This window comes from Malaya genurostris, chromosome 3 (genome assembly GCF_030247185.1).
Source record: "Malaya genurostris strain Urasoe2022 chromosome 3, Malgen_1.1, whole genome shotgun sequence".
In the NCBI taxonomy this organism is placed as follows: domain Eukaryota; kingdom Metazoa; phylum Arthropoda; class Insecta; order Diptera; family Culicidae; genus Malaya; species Malaya genurostris.
The window spans coordinates 19,624,597-19,650,608 of record NC_080572.1 but is presented as its reverse complement, the minus strand read 5'-3'; the positions used below and the strand labels follow the sequence as shown (position 1 = coordinate 19,650,608).

At 38.3% G+C, this 26,012-nt stretch overlaps 1 protein-coding gene across 3 annotated transcripts in view; it reads right to left on the bottom strand.

The window, feature by feature from the left end:
- Window positions 1-952: 952 nt before the first annotated feature.
- Window positions 953-26,012, bottom strand: part of LOC131435318 (MOXD1 homolog 2-like) — a 44,995-nt gene continuing 19,935 nt past the window's right edge. For 2 of the 3 annotated variants that reach the window (XM_058603054.1, XM_058603053.1), the window contains exons 3-7: window positions 8,226-8,381; window positions 5,251-5,529; window positions 4,291-4,476; window positions 2,228-3,055; window positions 953-1,733 (exon numbers count right to left, since the gene is read on the bottom strand). In XM_058603054.1, the coding sequence (XP_058459037.1) occupies window positions 1,410-1,733; window positions 2,228-3,055; window positions 4,291-4,476; window positions 5,251-5,529; window positions 8,226-8,381 (1,773 nt within the window). In that variant the 3' untranslated portion in view covers window positions 953-1,409. Of the gene's footprint in view, window positions 1,734-2,227; window positions 3,056-4,290; window positions 4,477-5,250; window positions 5,530-6,070; window positions 6,549-8,225; window positions 8,382-26,012 lie in introns of those variants that run through there. The other variant, XM_058603055.1, reaches the window with a different exon arrangement.

The window sequence follows — 26,012 nt, the reverse complement described above, 5'->3', positions numbered from 1 at the left end:
GTCCAAAATAAAATTGGTGAAATTTATCCGATGAGTTTTCAAAATTCAAACTGTTATAGACTGACGACACCAAACATAGTAAAAATTGTTCAAAGTTCAACTAAAACCAATTAAAATTTGTTCATTATGTCAATTCATGGCCTAACGAACCGTTTTAGGTTATGCTGGTCCTTGAATACCTATTCTGGAAGCACCATAAATAATGATCAAAAGCTCTAAAGTGGAACTCATTTCGGCATCTCATGGATTGCTTAATCGATTTTCACACGCTTAGATTAAAAGGATTAACCTTATAGTATATATATACCCACTCTAAGTTCCCGGTTCCGCATTCGTTATTACCAACCATAATTTTTAAGGAATAAATTTTTAAGATACTGAAAATTTTCCAAAAATGTGAAAGAAAACCAGAAATTATTATTAATTTAACTGAAAAAAATTATTAAAATAATTTGAAAACTAATCAAACCGACGAATATTCATACAAGAACACATGCGGATTGATGAAAAAGAACACATGCGGATTGATAATTAAGAAAATTTTTAAATAGCATTAACTTTATGTCTAGTCTGTGATCTATGTTGAGCCGTTAGTTGGTGTTAGCAGTTCAACAGAAAGTTCTGACACAATGAAAATATGAGAGGTTTTCCCTTTATTGTTATTGGAAAACTAACAGATTTACTACATATTGATGAACCCTCACTTCAAACCACAAAGTAAATGTAAAAATTTCCTCAGTAACATAAGAGCAAACGTCGTATAAGGTACTAAGAACAGTTATTTGAAAATCTTAAGTCAACCAGAGTATAGCCGTCTCGAATGAATGCCGAATGTTTCCAAAGTCATCAGATCATATAAAATTTACAAAAGAATTAGCGAATAAACACTTATCTTAAGAAACTTGAAATATATTGCATTAAAAATATTTCGGATGAAGAATTCAATCGTAGCTGTCATTAAGTTTTGTAATTTATTATTAGTCCTATTTATATACACAATTATACAATCATTGCATCTTCTAGTCTATATACAAAATATACAGCATCAACAACTGGCTCAGTGTATCAAAAGTGGTAAAAACACGAAAGCTTCACCAACGCTTCCATCTATTTTAAATATTTCGTTTAAATAATTCCTCTTAGTCGGATCCTTCGTCTCACAGCTAACTACTACGTAACAAAATCTGCTCAAATGACTAGCGATTTCCTAAAAGCGAACAGAGCTACCTGTTCCTAAATTTTAAATCTGTACAGTACAATATATTTCTTTGTTTTGTGGACTATCCGTCGCCCTGTTATTCCTACATCTCTCAACACAGCAGTCTTGTTTTTCTATGGTCTCTCCTTGGGGCCTGCGGATTCCCCATGATCTCTACACGATAAGCAATCCTACTGATGTCTACCCCGCCCTACACTAGCACCGTTAACCTAACTGTGCTAATAAAGATCACAAACAGTGCCACCTTGGAGACGACCAAAACGGAGCTGAGTACTGCCACCCCCGACGAGCTGCGAATCGATTTACTTCGCGCTGCCCCTTCGATCACATTGTTACTGTCATCCTCCTCCAACAGCGTCCAGCTGGGAATGCTGGTCTCCCGCTCCGTCACAAAGCGGTTGACACTGTTGTAACCACTGCCGGAGCTGCCACTACTGGCCGAGCCCCCACACGTCGGTGTCGGGCGCCAGATTCGCGTTAGGTTCGGTGCGTATGCGTCCATGTTATCCGTGCCCTGTTTGGGTGCAAATATGGAAAGGAATAGAAGAAAAGACGAGTAATCGTTAGTGATGATAGAATGCCATCTATGCTCGGTTGGAACCAGGGGACAAAGTTTTTCTACAGCATACTCAGTTGGGCGGAAACCGCATCGGATTTGAATAGTTTAAAGCGAAAAGCGGTTCCTGGGAAAACCACTATATTTGCATGAAATTGATTTATAAAGTACTTGCAAACTATTTTGTTATAAATAATCCTCTTAGTGATTTGCAAATGGCTGTAGAGGAAACACGAAACCGAAAGCAGGAAAAGTATTTCCCTAAATAAGAATCCTTTGAAGGGAAGCATATTTATTTAGTTGATTTTTGACGAGTTAGAGAAATTCACTTCTTTGTCGTCAGTGCAGAAATCAATTCGTAGGGTAATTTGAGTCAAGATTATTTTTGAGACAACCGAGTGGTTATAATACATTCATAAGCTGAACTTTTTAGGTACGAAAATTGAACTTACCGGAATCGGAGTGTTACGAGCGCTCCAACAGAGAGGTTTAAATGCACCTTTTCGTATCACATATTGGAAGGTGTTGAAGTTTACCCTCCAGTCGTAGGAAAGCAGGCGTTCCTCTAAGGTCATTCCGGCAATTTCGGCCGGAGATGCTATCCGGATTGGATTCGCTCCTGGCGCCAACTCGTTGATACCAACGGCATGTAAAACTGTTGGCAGACTAGGAATCGAGTGGCAGGAAGTGAGTTCTTTTTGGCGAGGGTAGTACAGACTTAGCACCAGACAGGTTTCATCCCGGGATGTGTAACCACCGAGAGCAATGGTTTTTCTGGTAGTACTGTCGTACGAACATTCCGCAATCAGTCGATCACCTGGCAATGCTTTAACGGGACTATGTAATCGACGAAATTCCTGATAGTTTGAGTCGATATTCAAATCATGAGCAATCGGTGGCAGTTCTTCACGGTATCGGATTTGTCGCAGTCGAATCTGTTTGCCCATGTGGTTGGTTTGCATCATGACGGCGAAGATGTTGATTCCTGGCCGGGGAAATGCTCGTTGTGTGCACTCCTCGATGCAGTGACCCTCGGACACCACACGCTCCTGACCAGGCGGGATGATATGACGCCAATTCGGTTGGATACCTACCGAGAGCACTCCGGCATCGTGTTTCCGCAGGATAGTCGTATAGTACAGTCGAAGTCCGGAGTTGTCCATCCGAGGTCGCATGTCAATCGAGTTACTCTGGAAGCCCATGTAGTGCGTTTCCATCATGTAGAAACGAGCCTGATATGAGTCCAAGGGATAACCAGCTTCCAGTGGAAAGGTGAAACCCTAAGTAAGAGAAAACGAATATAGTTAGTAGTGATATTACAAAATGTACTTTTTCGTAGATGGGGTGAAAGACCAGATTTGTATTTCAGACGTGACTATGGAACAAAATGGATTTTAATCAAATTGAATGGCGCGGTTTTAATTTCATTTCATTTTCTGTCTAAAAAATTGCCATAATTTCTATGAAAAATCATTACAAATATATGATCATTTGATTAAAATATCTGGATTCGAATTTCAACCTTTGCTCTTCGGGACATAATACATTTGCTGGCCCGATAGGGTAGGCTAAAACAAAGAAAATGATAGCTAGTGTCAATTATACGATGAATAATACGGTTCTTCTCCGAGGTAAGCTGAAACCTCCAAAGTGTCACCATTTCCAGGAGACATCATGACTTAAAACAAATTATCCAGATAACATGTACGAATATACAAAGGAACTGCAAAGGCAGACCAAAAATTTCACATTATTACAATGGAGGCATATCGGATTCTGAAATAAATTCCGTTTTGCTTCCTTTGTCAATGCCTCTCATATATCTGAACAAATTTCACACATTTCACCTTCATCTGAAATCTAAGCCTCAACCGTAGTTTCATTGAAAAAAAAATCAAAATTCAAAAATCGTTCAAACAATGAATAATGGGTGCCAACCGGAAAAATTATTATTCCAAAACAGCTTCAAACGACCAATCAGAGGCGTGCTTGCTCACTCTTCTTCCGCACTCGTATCTACACCCATTGTGCTGCTTTTTATTTGTTACAAGCGAACGCTTTAGTGTGCTTTTTAAGACCATCAGCCCCTCCCCATCAGTGCCCATTACTTCGATTGACTCGGTTGGAAGGAAAATACTATTATCCAGCATATTTTTTTGATAGTTGCGGAGCGACAGATGACAGATTGATGTCCATCCGTGTCGCAGAAGAAAAAAATAAAAGAATAGCAATAAACATTTCATAATAGTGAAAGATTATTTTGAATGAAAACAATGATAAAAATTTCGAACGGCGGACTTGCAGGCATTGGCGCTATTTCCGAATTCAGAATAGGAAACGCACAGTCTCGAGGGTCACACCTGACAGGAAAAACTGATCATGAAAGCGCAAAGAAGACAACATTGTTACATCGCCTTGAGATCACACATGAATGAGATGATGCTTGTTTTATCTTCCATGCCGCTGACTGTCCAGGTCATCAGGTCATCAACATATTCAATTAGGAGACACTTACCTCGGAACCGCGGGACCAGGCGGCCACAATCGAGTTGCAGGTCAGCAGTTCCTTTTCCGACTTGATGCAGGATCGTCCATTCTCCCGAGACATGATCTCCAGCTCCGGTGTCGAACCTTGACACTCGTACAGAACGATGTGCTTCATGAAAGGCAGATTGGAACGCGACTCGATCACGGGCTCATACTACGAATAAACAGAATAAAATGTGGTAATCAGTTGGTGGTTGGATTCGAGGAACACAAAAAAATGAAAAATACAAATCTTATAATATGTCGTTTCTTGTATTCTTCATGTTCACCTCGTGGAGGATAGAGGAGAGCCGCAGAAATCAAAGTATTCTAATTGTGCCGAGATTCGTGGAAATTCAGATAATTAATTAAGTAATCTTTACAAATCTGGCGTGGAAGCTTTGTTCGTGGTTTATCTAAAAAAGTCAAATGAAAAGTGTTGCACTCGTTATATGTTTGAAATAAACCCTGCTATCGATGCGAAATCTAGACAGTTTTTAAATATTTTTTCTCCCACCACTTCACAAACTTACCACATTAGGATGACGTTCATGTGCACAACTAAGTGTGCTAACTTCGTCGCTAGTATCGGCATATTGCTTAACTGGCAGGGACAGATAATAGGTGGAAACTTCATAATAGACCATACAATTTATCATTTATATGCCATGAACCCCATCATCCATTTACGGGCATCCCACCCACAAGTGCCGGAAGAAGGAACGAATGTAACTACTGCAATTGTTTGGTTTGGAATACGGCTTATCTACAGTCGAAACTGAAAAGAACAAAGAGACCTTCTACCGCCTAGTGTGGTTTGATTTGAATAAATGAAATCTGTTATATTGGCTCTCCTCGCTCCTCTATTGTTCAATCTGTTTTCTTTTTCCGCCCAGTTCATAGGAAACCTCACACATAAACTCTGTGATAGCTGCGGACCACATCTTACCCGTATCATATGCTGCTTCCGTACGAACTGATCCAGTTTGAACATCTTGCACCACCGAAGATTGTCGTCACCCATCGGAATCTCGACATCTTTATTGCGCAACTCCAGGATACGGGTCCGCGAGTCCAAATCGATTGGTACCTGGTTTACACGCTGAGTGAGAAAAATTGGCACCGAATCCTTGAAAGCTTCGTTTGGATCCGGCAACGTTCCGATGGCTTGAGCTCCATTCTTTGGATCCCGATTGTGGTACATGTAGATGATGCGGATGGTGTCGTTCTGAAATAAGAGGAAAAAGCAGAAAATGTTGTTGAATGGGAAATTGAACACTTTGTCGTTGTCGTCATCGTCGGTGTCTCGTCGCTCACCACCATCAGTTGAAATAACAGTTCAACCGACTCGGTGCTTGCATACATTATCCACGATCTACCGTGCACTGTCACTGACTAGGTCTGTTCCGGAGTCTGGCACTTATTCCTTTCCAATTATCAGCTTATTCAAATGTAAATTTATTTAAATCTGTTCTTGCCAGCAGAGCGGCACGCTGCTCTCTATGCTTCGACTAGACTATAAATAGTATATGATAGACAAACCATCATCCTTCCGGAGCTGGCTGCTCAATGAAGCAATTGTTCTACATTACTTTCCGATGCCTGAACCGTCTAGAGTGGTCCGAAACCTTATGTTCCAGCTATCCTGACCAGCCAGCACAGAGCCACTCTACCACAGAAAATCTACAGAAACCTTCAAAACTTTTCCTTTTTCCATCAAACCCGAACGAAATTCATCTTCCGCTTCATCCGTAAATCCAGTAACCTACCACCATCAAAATCACCGCCACCACCGCCCAGATTCCTGTAACACCGGTAATAACGTTTACACCGCAAGCACTTGCTATGCACAGATTCATCAAACTCCTTATGGGCAAAACCTAAACATCGTCCGCCATTCACATCCATCACCGGCGCGCGAGAAACTGGCTGGGCTTTTCCGTGCGATGCTTGAGTGAATGCCTCCAGAGGCCTTCCCCCATAGCTGGCTCGTTATAAGCGTTTTATAATTTAAATTTGCATTCATAACAGCGCAATTTTGATATTTGCATAAATTCATCATTGCCTCGTTCTCGTTCAGAGTGCGGCTGGCTGGTGCAATTCTGCTAGCCAGGTCGCCGCTTTTCCACCATCGCCCTACACCAACAGCACCACTAAACCAATTGTGAAGTTTTTGACTTCTCGGTCGGTCAGTCGGAGAGTGGGTAGGTCCAGTAGCTGCCGACCAGTGTAATGTCCTCCTTAGCGAGAAACGAATCGTGCGCAAGATGAAATTTTACGTGGCTAAATTTTGACGAAGGACATCAAGGGATTTGTTTTTTTTGTTGTTTTTATTCTCGCTATGATAAAAGCACTTAACAGGAACATAGATTCTAAATAATTCTATTTTACTATTTTTATTATTTTTCCCTTTTTTTCTATTTTGGTTATTTTTGTTATTTTTGTAATTTTAGCTATTTTTGTACTTTTAGCTATTTTTAATATTTTTGCTATTTTTGCTATCTTTGCTATCTTTTTTAGCTATTTTTGCTATTTTGCCTTTTTTTGCTATTTTTCCTTTTTTTGCTATTTTTGCTATTTTTGCTATTTTTGCTATTTTTGCTATTTTTGCTATTTTTGCTATTTTTGCTAGTTTTGCTAGTTTTGCTAGTTTTGCTAGTTTTGCTAGTTTTGCTAGTTTTGCTAGTTTTGCTAGTTTTGCTAGTTTTGCTAGTTTTGCTAGTTTTGCTAGTTTTGCTAGTTTTGCTAGTTTTGCTAGTTTTGCTAGTTTTGCTAGTTTTGCTAGTTTTGCTAGTTTTGCTAGTTTTGCTAGTTTTGCTAGTTTTGCTAGTTTTGCTAGTTTTGCTAGTTTTGCTAGTTTTGCTAGTTTTGCTAGTTTTGCTAGTTTTGCTAGTTTTGCTAGTTTTGCTAGTTTTGCTAGTTTTGCTAGTTTTGCTAGTTTTGCTAGTTTTGCTAGTTTTGCTAGTTTTGCTAGTTTTGCTAGTTTTGCTAGTTTTGCTAGTTTTGCTAGTTTTGCTAGTTTTGCTAGTTTTGCTAGTTTTGCTAGTTTTGCTAGTTTTGCTAGTTTTGCTAGTTTTGCTAGTTTTGCTAGTTTTGCTAGTTTTGCTAGTTTTGCTAGTTTTGCTAGTTTTGCTAGTTTTGCTATTTTTGCTATTTTTGCTATTTTTGCTATTTTTGCTATTTTTGCTATTTTTGCTATTTTTGCTATTTTTGCTATTTTTGCTATTTTTGCTATTTTTGCTATTTTTGCTATTTTTGCTATTTTTGCTATTTTTGCTATTTTTGCTATTTTTGCTATTTTTGCTTTTTTGCTATTTTTGCTATTTTTGCTATTTTTGCTATTTTTGCTATTTTTGCTATTTTTGCTATTTTTGCTATTTTTGCTATTTTTGCTATTTTTGCTATTTTTGCTATTTTTGCTATTTTTGCTATTTTTGCTATTTTTGCTATTTTTGCTATTTTTGCTATTTTTGCTATTTTTGCTATTTTTGCTATTTTTGCTATTTTTGCTATTTTTGCTATTTTTGCTATTTTTGCTATTTTTGCTATTTTTGCTATTTTTGCTATTTTTGCTATTTTTGCTATTTTTGCTATATTTGCTATTATATTTTATTTAGCAAAAATCATCACCAGATCCATTACTTTAATTAGAACCCAATATTTCCTAAGATTGTGTACCGAGCAATATGTTCACTGGAGCTTGTACACCACTTCAACCAACATTACCAGTTGAATGGCGAGCTAGAACCAGCTCATAATGCTGGCCCTCCAGCCAATGTAAAATTCACTCCACCCAAAACTCTCTCACAGAAAGAATAAGTGCCCAGTTGTACTCCTCCAAATTACCCGGCCAAGCAGAACACAACACATTTAATTTTACCTGATCAGTCAACAAGCAAAGCCCGATAAAACTAAATTACTCACCGTAATGGGAACATCCTGATTGGTATCGCAGGTATCCAGCTTACGGCGAAATCTCAGCACCGTGTGGGTGGCGTTCTCGTACCCGAGTAGCAGGATGTAGTCCTGAGAGGGATCCACGTGTGGCTCTCCGTTACTGTTCATCTTGAAGTGGCGGTCCTGTAACGAGACCAGAGAAATTAGATTAGTAATCGCTCCGTTCTCTCTATAGATCATTCTGGCACTTGGTTGCCCACTCGCATAGCGTTTCCATCGGAACAGGCAACTTTAGAATAGACCTGTGCGCCGCCGCCGATAATTTCGACACGCCGCCAATTTAAAAAAACAATGACCAGTGCGCCGGTTATCACATTTTAATCGTGCCGCCGATTATATTACCTCAACCGAAAAAAATAATTTTATCAATGTGGAAAATTGTTTACGGGTTTCATGAAAATTCATTGAAAATTAATCACTAAAGCATTTTCCGGCTACTTATACTGAAAATCAGTACTACCGCTGTCAACCGAAGCCAATGTCATTTGATTCAAAGTCTATTTTTTGTCTTTATTTAAAAGGTTTTGAGCTATTGGCACATTATCGCAAAACTGAATTACCGGTAGCGACAACTAAAAATGAAAAATGGAACCAAGAAAAGGAGGGTTCTGCCGAAAATTTTCATATCGGCCGTAGTGATTTGCAACATTTTTTTCGTTTATTCAATAGTAAAACTAGATATCAGCAATAAAAGTAAACCTGGAGTAAAAGAAAATAAGTAAGGTTAGGTTTATTCGAACTAACATTTTTTAGCATCGAGTACCATTTATTTTGGATACTTTATTTGTTATTTCCGGGCATTTGAAAATGGTATATTAAACCAAGTTTCATGCTTCATTCTGAATAAACGTTAGTTTTCGCACAAGGTCAACGTTACATTTTCATCTACTTCTACTATGATTTTTCAAATGCATTTACCCATTTTATAAGAAATCGATAAAAATGTGAAGTAATTGAAAATTTTCCTGCCGATTTGACAGCTCTTACTGAAAGGATCATCTTCAAACAAGCAGAACCTCTACATTTTTATTTTGGAGTCATTGTGCCAATAATCTGGTTCGCCTCTAAAAATATATTTAAATGTCGTTATGTTATGGAAAGTTTGTATAAAAATAGACTGATATTTTCTGATTTTTCATTATATTACACGGTATGAGTTAAATACACATTACCTGTCTACGCAAATTCCAGATTACTTACTTATAAGGTGAGAAATGCATTTCTAATAACTGTAACTCAGGGTTTTGATAAAACTGTTTTCTAATCAGATTTGTAAGTTTGTATGAAATGAATTCTATAGTATTCTCAGTGATATCGGGTGTTAATTTGATATTATTTTCGATATCTGAATGCATTTGAGCGCTAAATCGATTTTATGTTAATTACATACGTAAGTATACGAAAAAGATATACTTAGTTTTTCCACTCATTACCCTTCAATTTAAACAAGAGCCTCAGCAGTCTTATCTAAAAACGCATTTAAAATTCAATTTATTCATTATCCCAGCCTATGAAGTGAGTAGATCTGGCGTATTTCTGAAAAAAATCGTCGCAGTATCTTTACGGTGACAGTGTAAATACGATACTAATGAAAATAATCCTACTATTAGGTGTCACTGTCACTGCTAACCTCAATTTATTTGACAATTCAGCCGTACTGTTTTCATACTCGCAAGGAAACTTGGCTTAAGGGGTTATACCACTGGACTTTTTTGGGGAATAATTTTGGAATCCAAAAAATGGAGTGATCCGAATTTTGTATAAAGCAATTTTGTATAAGTACAAAAAATGACCAGTTTTAAAATTTGAAAAACAAAATTGCGGCTTGGCGGCATTTCCGCGAAAGTACTACATTTTGACGGCCGGAAATTCTCGATCTAGAACAAAAAACAAAACATTTTCTAATTTCATATTACAGTGTGCATAGTGGTACGTAGTAGAAAATAAAACCGCATTTTTTTATCACAAAATTGTTCATAAAAAAATTATTCAGAATTTTCAAAAACCCCTACGTACCTCTGTGGAGATAACTATCGAGAATATTCTGTACAATTTTTGAATCAATTGATCAAGATTTACTTGACTTGTGTTTCCAGCCAGCTTAAAAAACGTTGTTCTGAGATAAACGCGTTTAAAGTCGTTTAATAGTCGGAGTCTCGCGGTAAAAGTCGAAATTAAGACGTCTAGAAAATTTTCCCACTTTTCATCTTTTGGAATATTATTTTTAAGATCATACATGACCCTTTGCAGTGAAAAAAAAATTTTCGATTTTTTGAAAATTCTACAGTGAATTAACATAAGACAGACATAGGGCAAAATCCATGGAGGCAGTACTGCTGAACTGTCAAGGATGAATGCTTGTTCATTTTGACGTCACGATAAAAACACAATTAGGTTTTATACGAAATTGAAATAACCTCATAAAATGAGCTGGTAAACATCGATTGAAAACTGGCAAATATTTGTTTGCATGTTCATTCCATTCCGTTTCATAAGATTTTCATGTCATGCCACTGCATTCCAGGGTGATCAAACCACCGATAGGTGTCAAAGATGAACTTTATTTATCAATATTTCATGAGTAGTGCCATCGTGTAAAAATTAATGATAAAAAATTGTAATACCCAGTTATTTTGAGTAGTTTTTTTACCATGCTAAGTAGTTGTGGATGAGTGTGTTCATATTTTCTTTCGAAAGTTAATCGCTGTAAACTTGAATTACGCAATACCGTTAATTTTGAATTTAAACGAAATTCCTATTATGGATCTTACAATTGACACCTCACATTGTGTAAAAAAATCAAGTAATACATGGAATTATTTCGGAAAACTTTAGTACATGAAGAATGGAAAGTTTGATTATATTGTTACCGATAAAGGGTTTTGCTCATTGTGTTTTGCGGAAGCAAAAAAATCATGTTCTAAGCAAAATACTACGGAGCTCTGCGATAATGATTCTAACCTGAACACTGTTTCAACTACTTTGGACAGATTTGGGAAGTAAGTGTCGAAATTGAGTTTCTAATTCATTTCTATATTTTCTAGTTTTTCTATTGAATCTTACTCAGCCTCAACTGAGAGAGGATCATGGAATTAGTGAAACTAAGTCGACAAAAAAGTATGCTTCACTTTACAGTTTTTTTTTCTTCGACTGCAAGAAATTTTGGGTAAAACGATAAGGTGGTCTATTCTTCTTTCCAGAGATTTTGCACTTTGGTTTTGTCGTGATTTAAAACCATTTAGTGTCATTTGTGATGAAGGGATGCTGGATTTTATGCGAGTCAGATGCATTCTTTTATTCAATTATTCAGTATTTATGTTGAATACACACGAAAATAATGAATTTCAGAAATGGGGCATAGTTGGCGTAGATGAAACTCTTCAAACGATATGTGTAATGCTATGCTAGAAGAAGTGCAAGCCAATATTGCGGCCTCAGAGCCATTTGATGCCTTGACTTTTGATTTATGGACTGATGGTTTTAGACGCCGATCATACATTACCTTTACTTATCATTTTATTACAGGTATGAGCATTATTTAATATCGTAAATATTTTAATGAAATATCTTTCAATAGTTGGCATGAAAATGAATAATGTTACCTTACGCACAAAAGTTATGTCTATCGTGTATTGGCAATGAGTTGAAAGCTCACGGAATAACTAAAATTGAGTTTCTTGTAAAATATATAAATGATAATATAAGATTTCAAGATATCAACTCCCATGAAACAACTGTTGAAATGAAGGCTCAGGATACCACTAAATATCAATTATTGGATTAACTTTGAAACATTCAGACACAACAGACAACGCAACTTCAGCGATTGAACAGAAAGTCACAGGCTACATATCTACGTCTCATCCAAATCAAGTTGAAAATTCCGATATTCTTCTATTTTGGAAGCAACGTCAAACTAAGTTCCCCTCAGTAGCTACTACAATGAAAATTCTGTGTAATTTTCAAAAAATTTTCTGGTCCGAATAGGCGACTGACCTTAACATTAAAACCTCTATATTCGAAATAAAAAAAAGTCAACCATCTTCAAATAACCGCACTTATGTTGATCTCAATTTCTCCTCTAATTCGATGCATTCGAAACCATCCACCTATCTCTATTCACTACGTTGGCTTTAATGGATCACATAAACATTAGGATTGTTGATTGTCGAGAAAACAATAAAATAGAGAAATTGTCCTGTGTGAATCAATATTAAAATTAATAATATGTTTATAATTAATTACGCTGAATCGCGCCGCCTCCGTCGACGATATTTTCAGGAAATGGCGTCACGCCGATTCGCCGCCACCGCTGGTCAAAAAGACGCTTTAGTCGCATGTTGACAATTTTGATCGGCGCACTGGTCTACTTTAGAATACATATACCCGCCACCATATACCGCGGTTAGTCCATCGCGAAAAGATGGTACGAGGGTGGAGTGATTCGCTAATTAATTCGCATACACTCACACGCAGACTTCCCATCAAACCAACGAAGGACGAGGATGAGAAAGATCAAAGATATGGTTACGACACGATGTTAGGCTTTTACTCAGCAACTAGTAGCGGGATAACAAAATGCATATAAAAATGTGTGGGGTGCTCGAGTTCACAGCGAAAATTTGCTTGAAATATGCGTAAGCATGACCACATGGATGGGCCCTTGTGAAGTTCAGTTAACAAGTTTTCACTGAGATCAGAATTTTTTTTACGACTCACTGGATGCTCCTGGAGAATTTCCTCCGCAAGTGCTGTCACTCCAGTCAGTCCATTGATGATTTCAAGCGAACAGAATTCAATCACTTCATCGATCGTGTATTAATTAGACGCTCAAGTTTATAACGATTCGATGGCTGATGTGGATTCGATACTTTGTATTATACAATGAAAGGATAGGGAAGCTAACGAACCTGTAAACGAGTGCCAACGAATCATTAAAAATAGATGTACATAGTTAAAAGCTTCTTCTCCAGTGGCAATAAATTAGGATGTTTATTTTGTCGAGTATTATGGATATGTTAGTTACGACTAAAGCCTGTGGACAATCCACTTTCTGAAATAGTAACTCTACGGAAGATATATTTTAGTGTGATGTAGGTATTTTAGTGTGCTGTAGGTGTAATACCTGAAAATAGATAATGAAATGTCAGATCATCAGATTTATCATTTCATGTGTCAAAACTAACGAACGCATGGAATAACGCACCAACAAGAAACTGCCAGGTAGATGGTGCATTCACCTCATCGTTCAAAAAAAAAACACACACACACACTTAAATATGTATTATTCAGTATTCGGTATGCGCTCTCCAATCGGTCCAGGAAATTGTCGGGAAAGGTTATAACCAGAGGAAATTGATTTCAACCAAACACGATCGATTTCAGCTCCTGCGTCCCGATTCAGTCAATTTTTTTTCTCACCCGGCTGCGACTGATTGTAGCGGGATTTTTTTTCTTTCTTAATCAGACCAACATATTGTTGGATGAAAACAACCCAGAGGGGAGAGGGCCCTTGCGGAGTGTTATGTGACAAACGCAAAAGGTGAAGAGCCATGAAATAGATTGATTTTCAGTTGACTGTCCATTGACCGCTGACTTGCACTAAAAGTAGCGACTTAATTTTCAGTTGTCTGATCTGTGCGCTTCTTGCCATTCGCAACCCAAACCACCATCTTTTGTCTACTGTCTGTTTGATGCCTGGGAAGGAGTAGAATTTGGGTCAGGCAAACAGCTTGGATCCCGATATTAACGGAAAGTGTATGTACAGAAGATGATGGACGATGTCCATTACGTGACTGGTGAATGGTAGCTGGTAAACATGGCTGACTAGCATAAGGGGAGCCGGAATGCAATGAGAAGTAGTGAACTTTTTTCCCCGGAGATATTTTGGAGTTGATATGATGTTTGTGGTGCTCGCTAATGTTTACAGCTAATAATCAAATATTAAATTAAAATTTGGCTTAATTGAAAATGCTTATGTGAGTACTTACATATAGTGCTGCTAGAAAAGAAAATAAGTATTGCACTGCGGACATACTGTATGTCGTAAATTTCCCGATAGTTTACGTGCGGAGAAGGTACGCGACGAAGAAGTTTCTTTGTGTTTCACATTCAGCACCCATGGGAAGCTGGCAAAATCACTTGTACGGAATGCTTCGAACGATTGTTAACAGCCTATTGCTTTCTAATTGTTTGTCAATATTTCAGTACCGAATACAATGCAGACCTCTTAAAGAGCAATGTTGTAAATCTTTACGATAAAACACCCCTCAGCTTACTACCGCTACAATACCAGCTCTTTTGAATCCGTTGACCCCTCGTTGATCGCTAAAGTGCCCGTTGTTTATACCAAAAAACTGAGTGTAACATAAATCACATAACCAGCGAATAACGCTTGAGCAGAACCCGCTGACTATTAGTCTCAAGTACCGCTCATTTCACTTACTTCACTCGGATTGATGAGCGAAGTAAAGAGCGCCTACTTTAAGGATAATGATAATGACCGTGCTCTTGTGCGGTCAAACTTTTGTCGATTAATCTTGCTCGGTGTTGTTCAACTGTTGCCAATTCATCGCCGAGACCTAAAGCTTTTCAGGCAGCAGTACGATGGAAGCTTATTTCGCGAAGAAGAACCAAAAGTAACACTAGGCTCTGATTATCCTCGAAAGGCAATCTTGGTCGATTGGGACGAAAAGCTGAGTCCAAACTTTCGGCTTTCCCGTACAATATCAACCATAATAGACAGAGGCCCTGGGAAAGAATTTATGTTATCTTCGTTTGTAATCTGAACACTCCGGTGGATAATCGGGGTGACATTCTCAGCGGTGATGCGCATCCGAAATATTCAACAAGATTGAAATGTTAAAATTTTTCAAGTTTAATTATATTTTAATCCTTTCGTTTTGTGCCTTTCACCATCATTCGCTCTGGGACCAGAGTACAAAACTAAATTTTCTTTCCGAATCATCGTCGGATAATTATTTGGTGGCTTTTCTGACCATAAAAAAGCTTATGCTGAACGCTTTGTGGTGACCATAAGAGAAAGGGACATTTTTATATGACAATGAAGAGAACGTGGCTTTGGTGTTAAAGTATTGAGTCACTGAAGCGGATAGCTAATCCTGTCGATCGTGAAACTGTCCCACCAAGTGTTAAATTGAAATTACGAACATCAAACGCACGACCAGTGACAACTACAAACATTTTAGATTAACCATTACTTATTTGAATTTCCACATACCTATTTATACAGCAATGAGGACGTAGGACGTATTTGGCTTCTGATGATATCATACTATTCATATTGTGTTTGAAATAGTCATTCGTGGAAGATACGCATTACTTTGTCTGAGTTGCACATTCTTTTGGCAATGAAAACCAATAACTTTCTTTTCAATATACTTTTGAAAACTGCATTTTGATCAAAATATATCAAAAATAGATACATTGAAAATGCTTTTTTGGCATAAAGTTTTTGAAATTCTTTTAGAAACGTAGATGTAGATGTAGATGTAGCAAAATATAAAGTCTGTTTTTCTTCACACTCATCATAGACCGAAATATTGACAACCCCAAATTGTCTTACTTTAAACCCCTTGCGACAGTAATAAATAATGAAATCGATCTCATTGCCCTCATTTGTTTTATGTCTTCGGTTTCTTATTTTTATATTTTGCAAACGACAATGAAAAGCTTTTATCTCTAATTAATAGAAATGTTCTAGGTGAAATTTGTAGAGCAGTTCCAGGGATGAGAGAAGCTAAGATGGTATCCGGAATTATGTGCTAGATACAATGATTTTTGGTATGATTAAATAAGAGTGTAGATGATAAGAGATAAAGAGAGAGAGAGAGAGAGAGAGAGAGAGAGAAAGAAAGCAGTTTAGATCAACATCTGCGACTAAAGGAATGTTACAGTTAACGTGTTAGTGTCCTGTCTTTGAGTAATATTTTTACTTTTCTTATATAGAGACTATACAATCACTGTGAAAACTGACTTTTGAACCGAAGCCTGGAGGGTCATATACCATTCGGCTCAGCTTGAAAACCTGAGCAAATGTCTGTGTGTGTATGTGTGTTTGACAAATATTGTCACTCACTATTCACAGAGATGACTGAACCAATTTCACAAACTTAGATTCAAATAAAAAGTGTTATCCCATATAAAGTTCCTGAATATGATTTGGATCCGACTTCTGGTTCCTGAATTACAGGATGATATGGTGATGGTGAAAACAATGTCACTCACTTTTCTCGGAGATGATAGACCGATTTTCACAAACTTGGATTCAAATGAAAGGTCATATATCATATATCCCAATTTTTATTCGGATCAAACCCCTGGTCGCAGAGGTAGTGTACTTAATCTAAAAATGTCAATTTCAAGAATCTATTTTTCATGAACCACCTATTTATATTGGCTAGCGATTTTCTTCATTTTGCAGACCATGAGGGCCTGTAACCAAACAAACCATTAATAGTCTTATAACAGATTTGCTGAATTTTATCCTAGTCCGACTACCGGTACATTATTTTCCAAAATTCAAATCGTTAGGGAGAATCAAAGAGAACCTATCAGCTGGCTGTGTTTTTATTTTGCGTAGAATCAATTCAGATTGATGTTTTTGTGTGAGACCCATCTGGCGGAATGGACAAAGAATCCTATGAGATTTAGACCAAAAGCAAGCAAAAGCTTGATGGAAGAAACAGCCAACGAGAGTACTCCTAATTAAAAATAATTATTTTCACACTGTTTGCCTCTACACGCAAAGACTTTCGTGTTATCACCGATGTGATTGAATATGCGGGAACACCAGCAAAAGAAGTCCTCAGCGTGTAGAAGCATACATTGTCATCCACTTAATCTAATAAACTGTTTTAATTGAAATCTCAGGTACACTGCCACCTCGCAAACACCCCACTATATCCGGTCGCTGGTGGTGTGGAGTGGTGAGACACCGCAAAAGCACCGTCATTATTCATTTTTCCTTTTTAAGTTTTTAAATTTTTTATTTAGCTTTAATGTTGTGATGTTTATAGTCACTGTCGTCTTCGTATGATGTAACTTCAAGCCAAAGAAGTCTCATACAGGAACACCATGATGAGCAGCACTTCACGACCACTTGTATCCAAAGTTAAATGGGATAATTTTGAATGAAAGGCATCGTATTTTTGCCATCATGACTGCATGGGAGAATGTAGTTAAATGCGATATTTGCCAACATCCAACATCGTATGAACTTTGAGTGAATGGTGCTGAAGTAGCTTGTATTAAAGCTTATGGAAGAATCTGTATTCTTATGGGGCATCATGCATAAAAAGTATGATTCAATTGATTTTGTACTATTATCTTCCAACTGTCAACTAGAAACAATAAACAACTATCCCACTGTCAACTCGAAACAATCAAATGTATTCCAAACTATAAAATTTTAGCTGTTAGCAGTTAAGTTGAAACAGTAAACTACCAATTAGCAATCATCTATTGTCAATCGGTGACTTCAGTTGATCTCAGTTCGTTTTTAAAATATTATCCCTTACGCACAATGAAGTCAGCCTAACATTACACATTTCGTGTTTTTAGTATCAAGTAACCAACCTCGAAATCGTTGTCATCAAAATTTTCGTTTTTTTCTGGATATCGTAATCATCAAATTCATAATTCAGGATACCTATCCATACCTACTTTTCGATTGGTGGAATTTCTAGATACTTCAACATTTTTTATTCAGTCAAATCGTCGCTAGCAGAGAAAAGCAGACCAATTGTTCTCTGTTCATTGTACACGAAAAATTTACATCTCTCAATTGTCAACTGGAATTATGAAACTGTTAGCCGACAGTTGTGTTGTTTATAAATAACCAGATCAAAATTTTTCATTCCTCAACTGTATCAACTGGATCTGCTATGAAAACTTTTGAATTAACGTTTTCTTCACGCCATGCTCCATTTCTTTCTTAACATTGCTCACTAGTTTGGCCAAAACTCAAAATGCTAGAATTTTATCTCTAATTTATAGAAATTACCAAGAACACCGCACATGTGCGACGCGAAACAATTACTACAAGAAGTCAGTTGATTATGATGACGACGAGCACTCCCATCATCATCATCATCTTCTACTAACAACAACTGGAACGAAGCGCCATCTTCAAAACAAGAACATTATCCTCTTTCTTTCCATCGTTCTACTTCTCTCGGATAAGAAAAATCGGGCTGTTCATCCATCATTCACCATTTAGTCTATCACTGATGAGGCTAAGTTGGTAACCCTATCGAAAGGAACGAATCCAGCTGTGACATTGCCGGAACTGTGCGAGAAACACGCGGCAGCAATGGTTATGACTATTACGGCGACCAAAAATCGGCACAGAATCAACAAATGAGAAAGCACAAGTATTCGGCGAGTGTTTTCTCCGTCAGAGAAGAACTTTTTCGGCGGATCGGCAAACTTCATCGCCTTTGTTGTCGCCACGATCCTTGCTAGGCAAAGGAGCAATGGCGCATTCCGTGTGCATGTCGGCGAGTGGCAAATTATTATTACTACTGTTATTATCCCACTCTACTCGCTCATACGAGACTAGGGGGTGAGCAAGGGATGATGTTTTGCTGGTAGCTAGAATCGTGTTTACTTCATAGAAGAGACACAATTTCCCTTCTAGTTCGGAGTAGTCTAACCGAAAAAGCTACAAAATTTATAAATAAACAAAATCGCCTAGCAATTGCTTACTGGAATCGGAAATCTCAACCATAGATTTAGCTTCACACAAAACACAAACAAATGTTTTCAAGGAAGTTACTGTGATCTTTACCCAAATTGATTAGGATTTAAATCCAGTACCAAGATTCAATTAGATACCTAAAAACACATTCGGTCCCAAAAACTGTCGGCAAATATATCCATTTCCTAATTGAAACACCCAAACTTCCTCGGTCTTATTCAATCCCTCGGACTCATTCTCCGGTTCCAGCAGAAAAATAAACTTGCTAAACGTGTTCCAAACAGTATACGAACATTAGCGTCTGAAGTTTATTTGAGTTCCCCTTCACATTCCGCACCATGACAGAAGGCGGCTTCCGTTTCTAGAGTATGGCCGAATATTCCATCTTCGATTTACCTTTTGAAATTCAACTGAACAGTACGCAAAAAAAGTTGTTTTATTGTTCAGTTTCCCTTCAAGTTTCAATGCTCTCTTTCATTACTGCTGTCTGCGACCCAAATTAATCAACGTAAACCACGAAATCACTCTCAATTGGTTTCAATCGTCAGAGTGATTTAGCCTTCAACTCTAGCACGCTTCCAGGCCCAAACTTACCACCACAGCAACAAACATTATGCCAGCATCATTGAGTGTGTGCGTTTCTGAACGCAATCGAAATTCCACCGATTTTTATCACCACTCGTGTATATTTGAACCTAGCATCGAATGGAAACTTTCGCTGAATAGTTGTAACGGGAATGCTTATCTGAGCCAATTTATTTCTACTCGCGCGCTTCAACATCGTTTCGGATCCCGAAAGAATTCGGCCTGAGGTTAAATCGTTGATAATAAAAATCATGATTACAGCAATCAAGCATCCTCACTCTGGTAGCGTAATGCAGACCTGCTACACAAACACACATGGCCTCTAACCTCAAACCAATTTCGTCAAAAGCCGTGAACATCAATTGAGTGAAATTTCTCTCGATTCGAATCAATTCGAACCCGAAGGGACCCCTCGAAATTGATTGAGACAATCTTTGTTTAGTCGTTGTCCGCTTCAGCAGGTTGGTTGACAATTGGAGCTTTTGTCAGAAATTTAGAACGACAGGTTTGGTGAAACGGCTTCCTACGAGAAATCAATTATGATAAATTTTCGGGAAATTTCAGTAGCATAGTCACAGAATCAGTTAAATAAATCTAACAAGCTCGTTACTTGCCGTTGCCTTCAAGCACTGAGAAATGAAAGGGGAGGAGTTTCGGGTACCAAAACAGACAGGGACAAAGTGTAAGACTGACAAATAAAAATAAGAACGTGCACACCAGCAAGCAGTGTACGAATCATAATTTGCATAACTTGTTATTCCGTTTCCCGCCAGCTTACTCCGATGTTTTTGTTCTGTTTGGTGCGCTTCCAAAATTTTTTTTTGTTTATCTTTGTAATTTCACGGTGCGCTCGAAATTTCTTTTCCGGGTATGGTTCACTGTGCTTGAGTGTTCAGATTTGGACAGTTTCTCAGAAGGATAGCCACTAGTCCTTTGAACTACAATGGGTGTCACTCGATCGATTGTCGACACATGACAAAAATATCTATATTTTCAGGTTTATCAATACTATCATCCGCTCTTCGTTGCCTGAGTTTCAGAAATTAAATTTCCACACTTACCAAGCGTGGCATCTAACGTCGCAGCCCGCTGCATATTTGATTTGTTTTTTTTTTGCCGTACTGAGCGGAAAAAAAGCAAACCGCGCATAAACTGTGCAAAAAGAGATAAAACAACGATTTTGAAATATTTATGAAAAACCTTCACCAACCAACGACTACCTGGCACATCTTAAGCCTTTCTGGATGACTTGGTGCAATCCAACCAACCACCCACAGTTCCCATTCCGACTAATTCCCGACGCGACAGTTCGGTTGCGATGTTCCGCATAATGGTGGCCATCTGTGCCGTTTCGTGCTCGTCGTCATCGTCGTAATCGTCGGAGTAGAATCACGCGACTTTTAAAGATGTTCCGCCCGGTGGAATTTTTAATAAGAACAGGTCGTAAAAAAGGAAATTTCCATTTCTTTTGTCCTACGCGTTCCGCACTTTGCTTGGCGAGTGGGTGACCCAGATTGCTCCCATAGGGTGCTTCCGAGTAGCATCTCAATGCGAGTTGTGTTCCCGTTAGAACAATTAAAGATTTAAATGTTTTTCCTCGGAGACCAACCAACAGGTGTAGTCCTTGAAGGGTGGTGATGTCGATGACCAGGAAACTTTGTCGCAACCGATATCATCGGGAGGTTGACATTTGCATTTAGATTGAGTTCGACAGACGTCGTCAGTGAGTTGGGCTGGATTACAGTTCTGCACAGGAATTCAATTGGAAAAGCTATTTAAAGTGGAAATTACTTGGTCAACAAGTTTGGCACCGGATTTCTTTTGTGTGGATCCCACCCAGTAATAAACTTTCCCGCAATCGGAACAACCTTCTGCAAACACAAACTCTTGACAACCCTTCCAGATGGAAAATGTCCATCTGCAAACTGACGTTTTGAGGACGAATTTTGTCTGGTAACGAAATTGGAAAATACTGTTGCCATTCCACTGAAAAGAAGAACAGAACTTATCTTCCTACGGTCGCACCAAACAATTCCAGCACCCAGCAACTGCTCGACTTGTTGATGAATTTCAAATAGAACGTTTTCTATAGATGGAAACGATCAGTACGTGAGTGATGTGTAGCAATTTTCCAACCAGTAAAGAAAAAGGGAACTATAATCAAATTTCGTCCATTCGATGAATGGAAAGGACCGAGTCGACTGCGACAGTTGCTATTTCCAATTGTTCTCCTCGTAAGCGAGCAAATGCTCGTAGACCAACACCAATCACCAAAGACTATCATAAAAGTCAGACCAAGGTACGCCCGACTAGGAAGAAAGCCAAAACAGGGAAGGCGCTCTGTAATTTGCATACACATACGTTCACTTCTATCACCCGTAGAAGAGAAAGCAAAATTTCTTTTTTTTTCAATAATAGTAGTAGCAGTCCTTTTTGTTGTAATGCTTTATAGTACGGTAAGGGTGTCTGACTAGTGCTACAGTTTCTGGTCCAAGTGCGAGGATGCAGTTAGCGAACGAATTTACCGAATCAGAGTAGGTGGCAACGGTCAGCTACGTGTGAGATTGCGTTGAAAGTTGACTGGATAGTGATAGCATTATTTTTTGTTTGTTTTTTGCTGATATGGCTCATGTGTACAGCGATGGCTTAGAACAAAAACGCGATTCGAAAGTCTGGTTGAGTGGAAATCGTCGGATGTTGAGCCGCGATGGTCTGTGGTTGCTAGCTTCCGAGAGAGCAAACAACCAGTCGCAAGTGCTGCGAAGTGCAGGCTTCAAGATTAGTTTTTGCCTTTTTTCGGAATAGATAAGTGGGTGGCATTGAATTTTTTTCTGAAGTGTGCACTATGCGATGGAAGGTGTGGTGTTAAATAAGCTAAAGATATTTAATGTGCTGCTAAAACATCAATGCAGCTAATGTTTGTCATCAGGTAAAAGGATTTCGAATCGCTTTCATATAATCCCATTAACAAATAGCCGAATCTCAAAAATTTGAAAGAATCTTATATTGACACTACTTAGAGAAACGTCAAAATACACGTTCAGTACGATGTTTCATAATGGGAATTTTTACAACAACCACAACACCCTTAAATTCTTCAAACCATTCTACAAGACTATTTTTCTGGTATATCTAACTTATTTTGCTATATCATTACCGGCAAATCACAAACAAAGCGTTACAAAAAGATTCATATATTCAACGACTAGATTAAGAGTCCCTCTCTGATCTAGAAGGTTTTCTGTCCCAAGCGATTTAATATTGACGAAAATAAAACATCGGAAAAATATTAAATTTTTTATATCAACTGCCACGGAAAAAGATGCTAACAGGTAACCACACCGGAGGTTCTACTATTTCCGGAAGAAATGTGCTGGGTGGGAAAAAAAGGCTGGCTAAAGGATTATATCCTCCTACAACTGTTTCAAATGCCTGGAAGCACATGGTTTTCCTTGTACAATGTCTACCGGCAAGTTAATCGTTAATAAACGTTACATCGCGGTTTCATCCGACATCAGTCCTTTGGCCCGTGGTAGGTTTTAATTATTTCGTCAAAAACATGCCAACCAAAGTTTGACCCGGAGCATTGCCAGAAGAGGCTTGTTAAAGAAACGTCGACAAATAAATGCAAATCCCCTGTGCGCGCAAACTCGGCTGTGCACTCAATCTCTTTCGCGGTTGTTGTTATTTTTATGGTTATTAACATCATCGCCCGAGATGGTTATATTTGCCATTAACATTATTATTTTAAATAGGAACTTCACAATTCCACGCTGCAAGTCCGGAAATGGACTTATAAAAGCAAGAAACGCAAACTTAATCCGCTTTAGCGACCCGAAGCCCACGTAGAATCGCATCGTGTTGTTTTTATTAGTTTCCAGATTGCCCTTCCCTTCCGGTGGATTGCCACCGACTCCATCAGTTAATCGCTGCTGACGGTCTGCTACGACTTGCACCCATTAGCCGAAGCATTCCAAAATTACTCGGTTTGCGTTTCGCGAAAATAAATACGACAAAAAAGCACCCATAAAAGCAGCATGTAACTCGCAACTGCTACCGTTTCTTTCCTCTTTCTCACTCTTGTTACCACAAAAGGATGCTCTTAAACCACACATCACTTGGAAAAAGAAAAAAAAGTTCATAATCATAATTGCAACCGTGCAAAGAGCCAACTTGCATGTGACTGGGAGATTCATGGTCACCTGAACATTTTTAACGGAGTTGGAGCAAACAGACTGGCCCGGGACTGTAAATAATAAATGAGCAATGGACGAGACGAATGCGGAGCTAAGCATTAATGGGAAAGCGATTTGTTACTTTATGTTTAATACCTTTTCTGAAGTTAATGACACCTCCCGCCCGGATTGAGCGGTGTCGCATTTGATTGCCTTCTGCATTAATTTCAGTACATAATTTTTGCGAAAGTGGCAACCACAGATTGCACTAATTAGTGAAGAAGGATGTTATGTTCGGGAAGTTTTATGGATGGGAAATGAAGAGATCTGACAAAAAAAAGTTAGGAGTTATGATTTTTTTTTAATATCATTAGATTTTAGCTAGAGATCGTTCCTTTGACTCATGTAGGTTCATGGTAAAAGTAATGGTGAAAGTAATTTCATCTAATCAAATTTATTACCTTTGTCTTCAACGAGTGTTCAGTGAATGTAATTAAGTCTTAGCATTAGAAATATGACTGATTCTTTTTCGTTTGTTATCTCTGTTCCGAATATACGGAAAACTAGCCGCAACATATGATCGCATACGAAGGTCATTTCGCACAGCTACTCAATTTAGTGACCACTCTCCGTTTGATGCGGTAAACTTTCAAACACCAAATCTATGTTGCCACTGTCGTTTTTTGTTTCTTGATTTATGACAGTAAATATTGCTATTTCTGAGTAACAGTTCAAATTCCTCTAAAAGGACGCACCACCATTCCATTTACCATGGAGCCAAAAATGCTTCCACCTCGTCAGCACATCAAACGCACAAAAAAGGAAACCGAAAAATGCACATTATTGCGAAAGCACTACCCTCCAAACAAACATTCAGCCGACAAATATAGATTTATGATCGGTGCCCTGAAACTTCCCCAGGAAACCGATAAACAGTCGAAGCATTAATTTGGTAGGAGGTATCCTGGTTTTTTTCCTCTCTGCCGCTTTAGCAGAAGCAGCTCGGTAATCATGCAAAAGGAATCGGAGATAAAAAAACAGAAAAATGCTAAAATTTGCGATCCTTGCCTCAGGTAACATTTTTATTTTCCATTTGTCTTTGCTGCTACGCAGTCGAAGGCCTTGAAACTGAATGCAAATTCTTCTGTCTTTAATTTGTTTGATTTATTGCCGGGTAATAAAAGTCGAACTTTTTTTACTGATTTAAGAGAAACCCCGCTAAGAAGGACGACCCTGCGGGGCTACTGCGTGGTCTAATGACAGCCTTTTTTCTTGTTTCTATAATTGCTAGGTTATGGATTTGCCTACAGCTATGGGCACTTTCATGTCGTCTGAAGTAACTAAGAGAGTTGTGCCAGGCATCGATCATCTGACTGTCGTAATCCGTCTGAATCGATTCGTTCATCCGAATAAGTAATCAACTTTCACTCATTCGAATCAGGAAAACCCCACAAAGGACGTGAATCTCATTCTGATCCTATCAAACGTGGCTTACTAGGTTTCTGTAACCATCCACGGAAACGATGCAAGTTAAAATCAGTAAGAGTAAATATAAGTTCATCGTCGAGAATTGCTGGCAGCGGCAACCGCTAACAAAGAGCAGGAAAAATACTTCATTCGAAACTTTCCGTAACAATCAGTAAGTTTTTGTGTGTTTGTGGCAGTGTTTCTATACTGTTTCAATGCGAATTGTGCTTGCTCACTCATGGAGTGAAGTAAATTTCTATTGTTCTTGCAAATGTTTGATTTCCACATTAGGACTCGGGTTAGGAAAAGTTAATTGCGGTGAAACTTAGCTGTCATCTTTCCTAGAATGGAAAAGTTATGCAAGTGGGTTTTAGCCTGACAAGGATAAATGACGTTGGCCCAGTCATCATTTTGCTAACAGTTCACCTCTATCGATATTTTGCCGCATATCATTAGACAGAAAGGGAACCTAACTTTCAATCCTTCTAACCGCACCGAAACCAACACAATTTCATATTTCATTGTGTGACAAACAAAATAAACACGAAAGAAAAAAAAACACGCTGTTCGACAATCTTCCACGCCTCCTCACGGAATTCGATCGCATATTAAGATCATTCAAGTATTCTTCTGGGTGCCGGTTTGACATGTTTTCGATTGGGTCGAGTACAAGTGTTAATTTTTCGTCCAGCAGGCCCTTGCTGCTTCCTGCGGCTTTCAAAGTGCAAAGTAGAGGAAAACTCTGACTCGACAAGAAGAAAAAAATACAAGTAAACTTGAAACAAAAACATGGTGTTCAGAATTTTT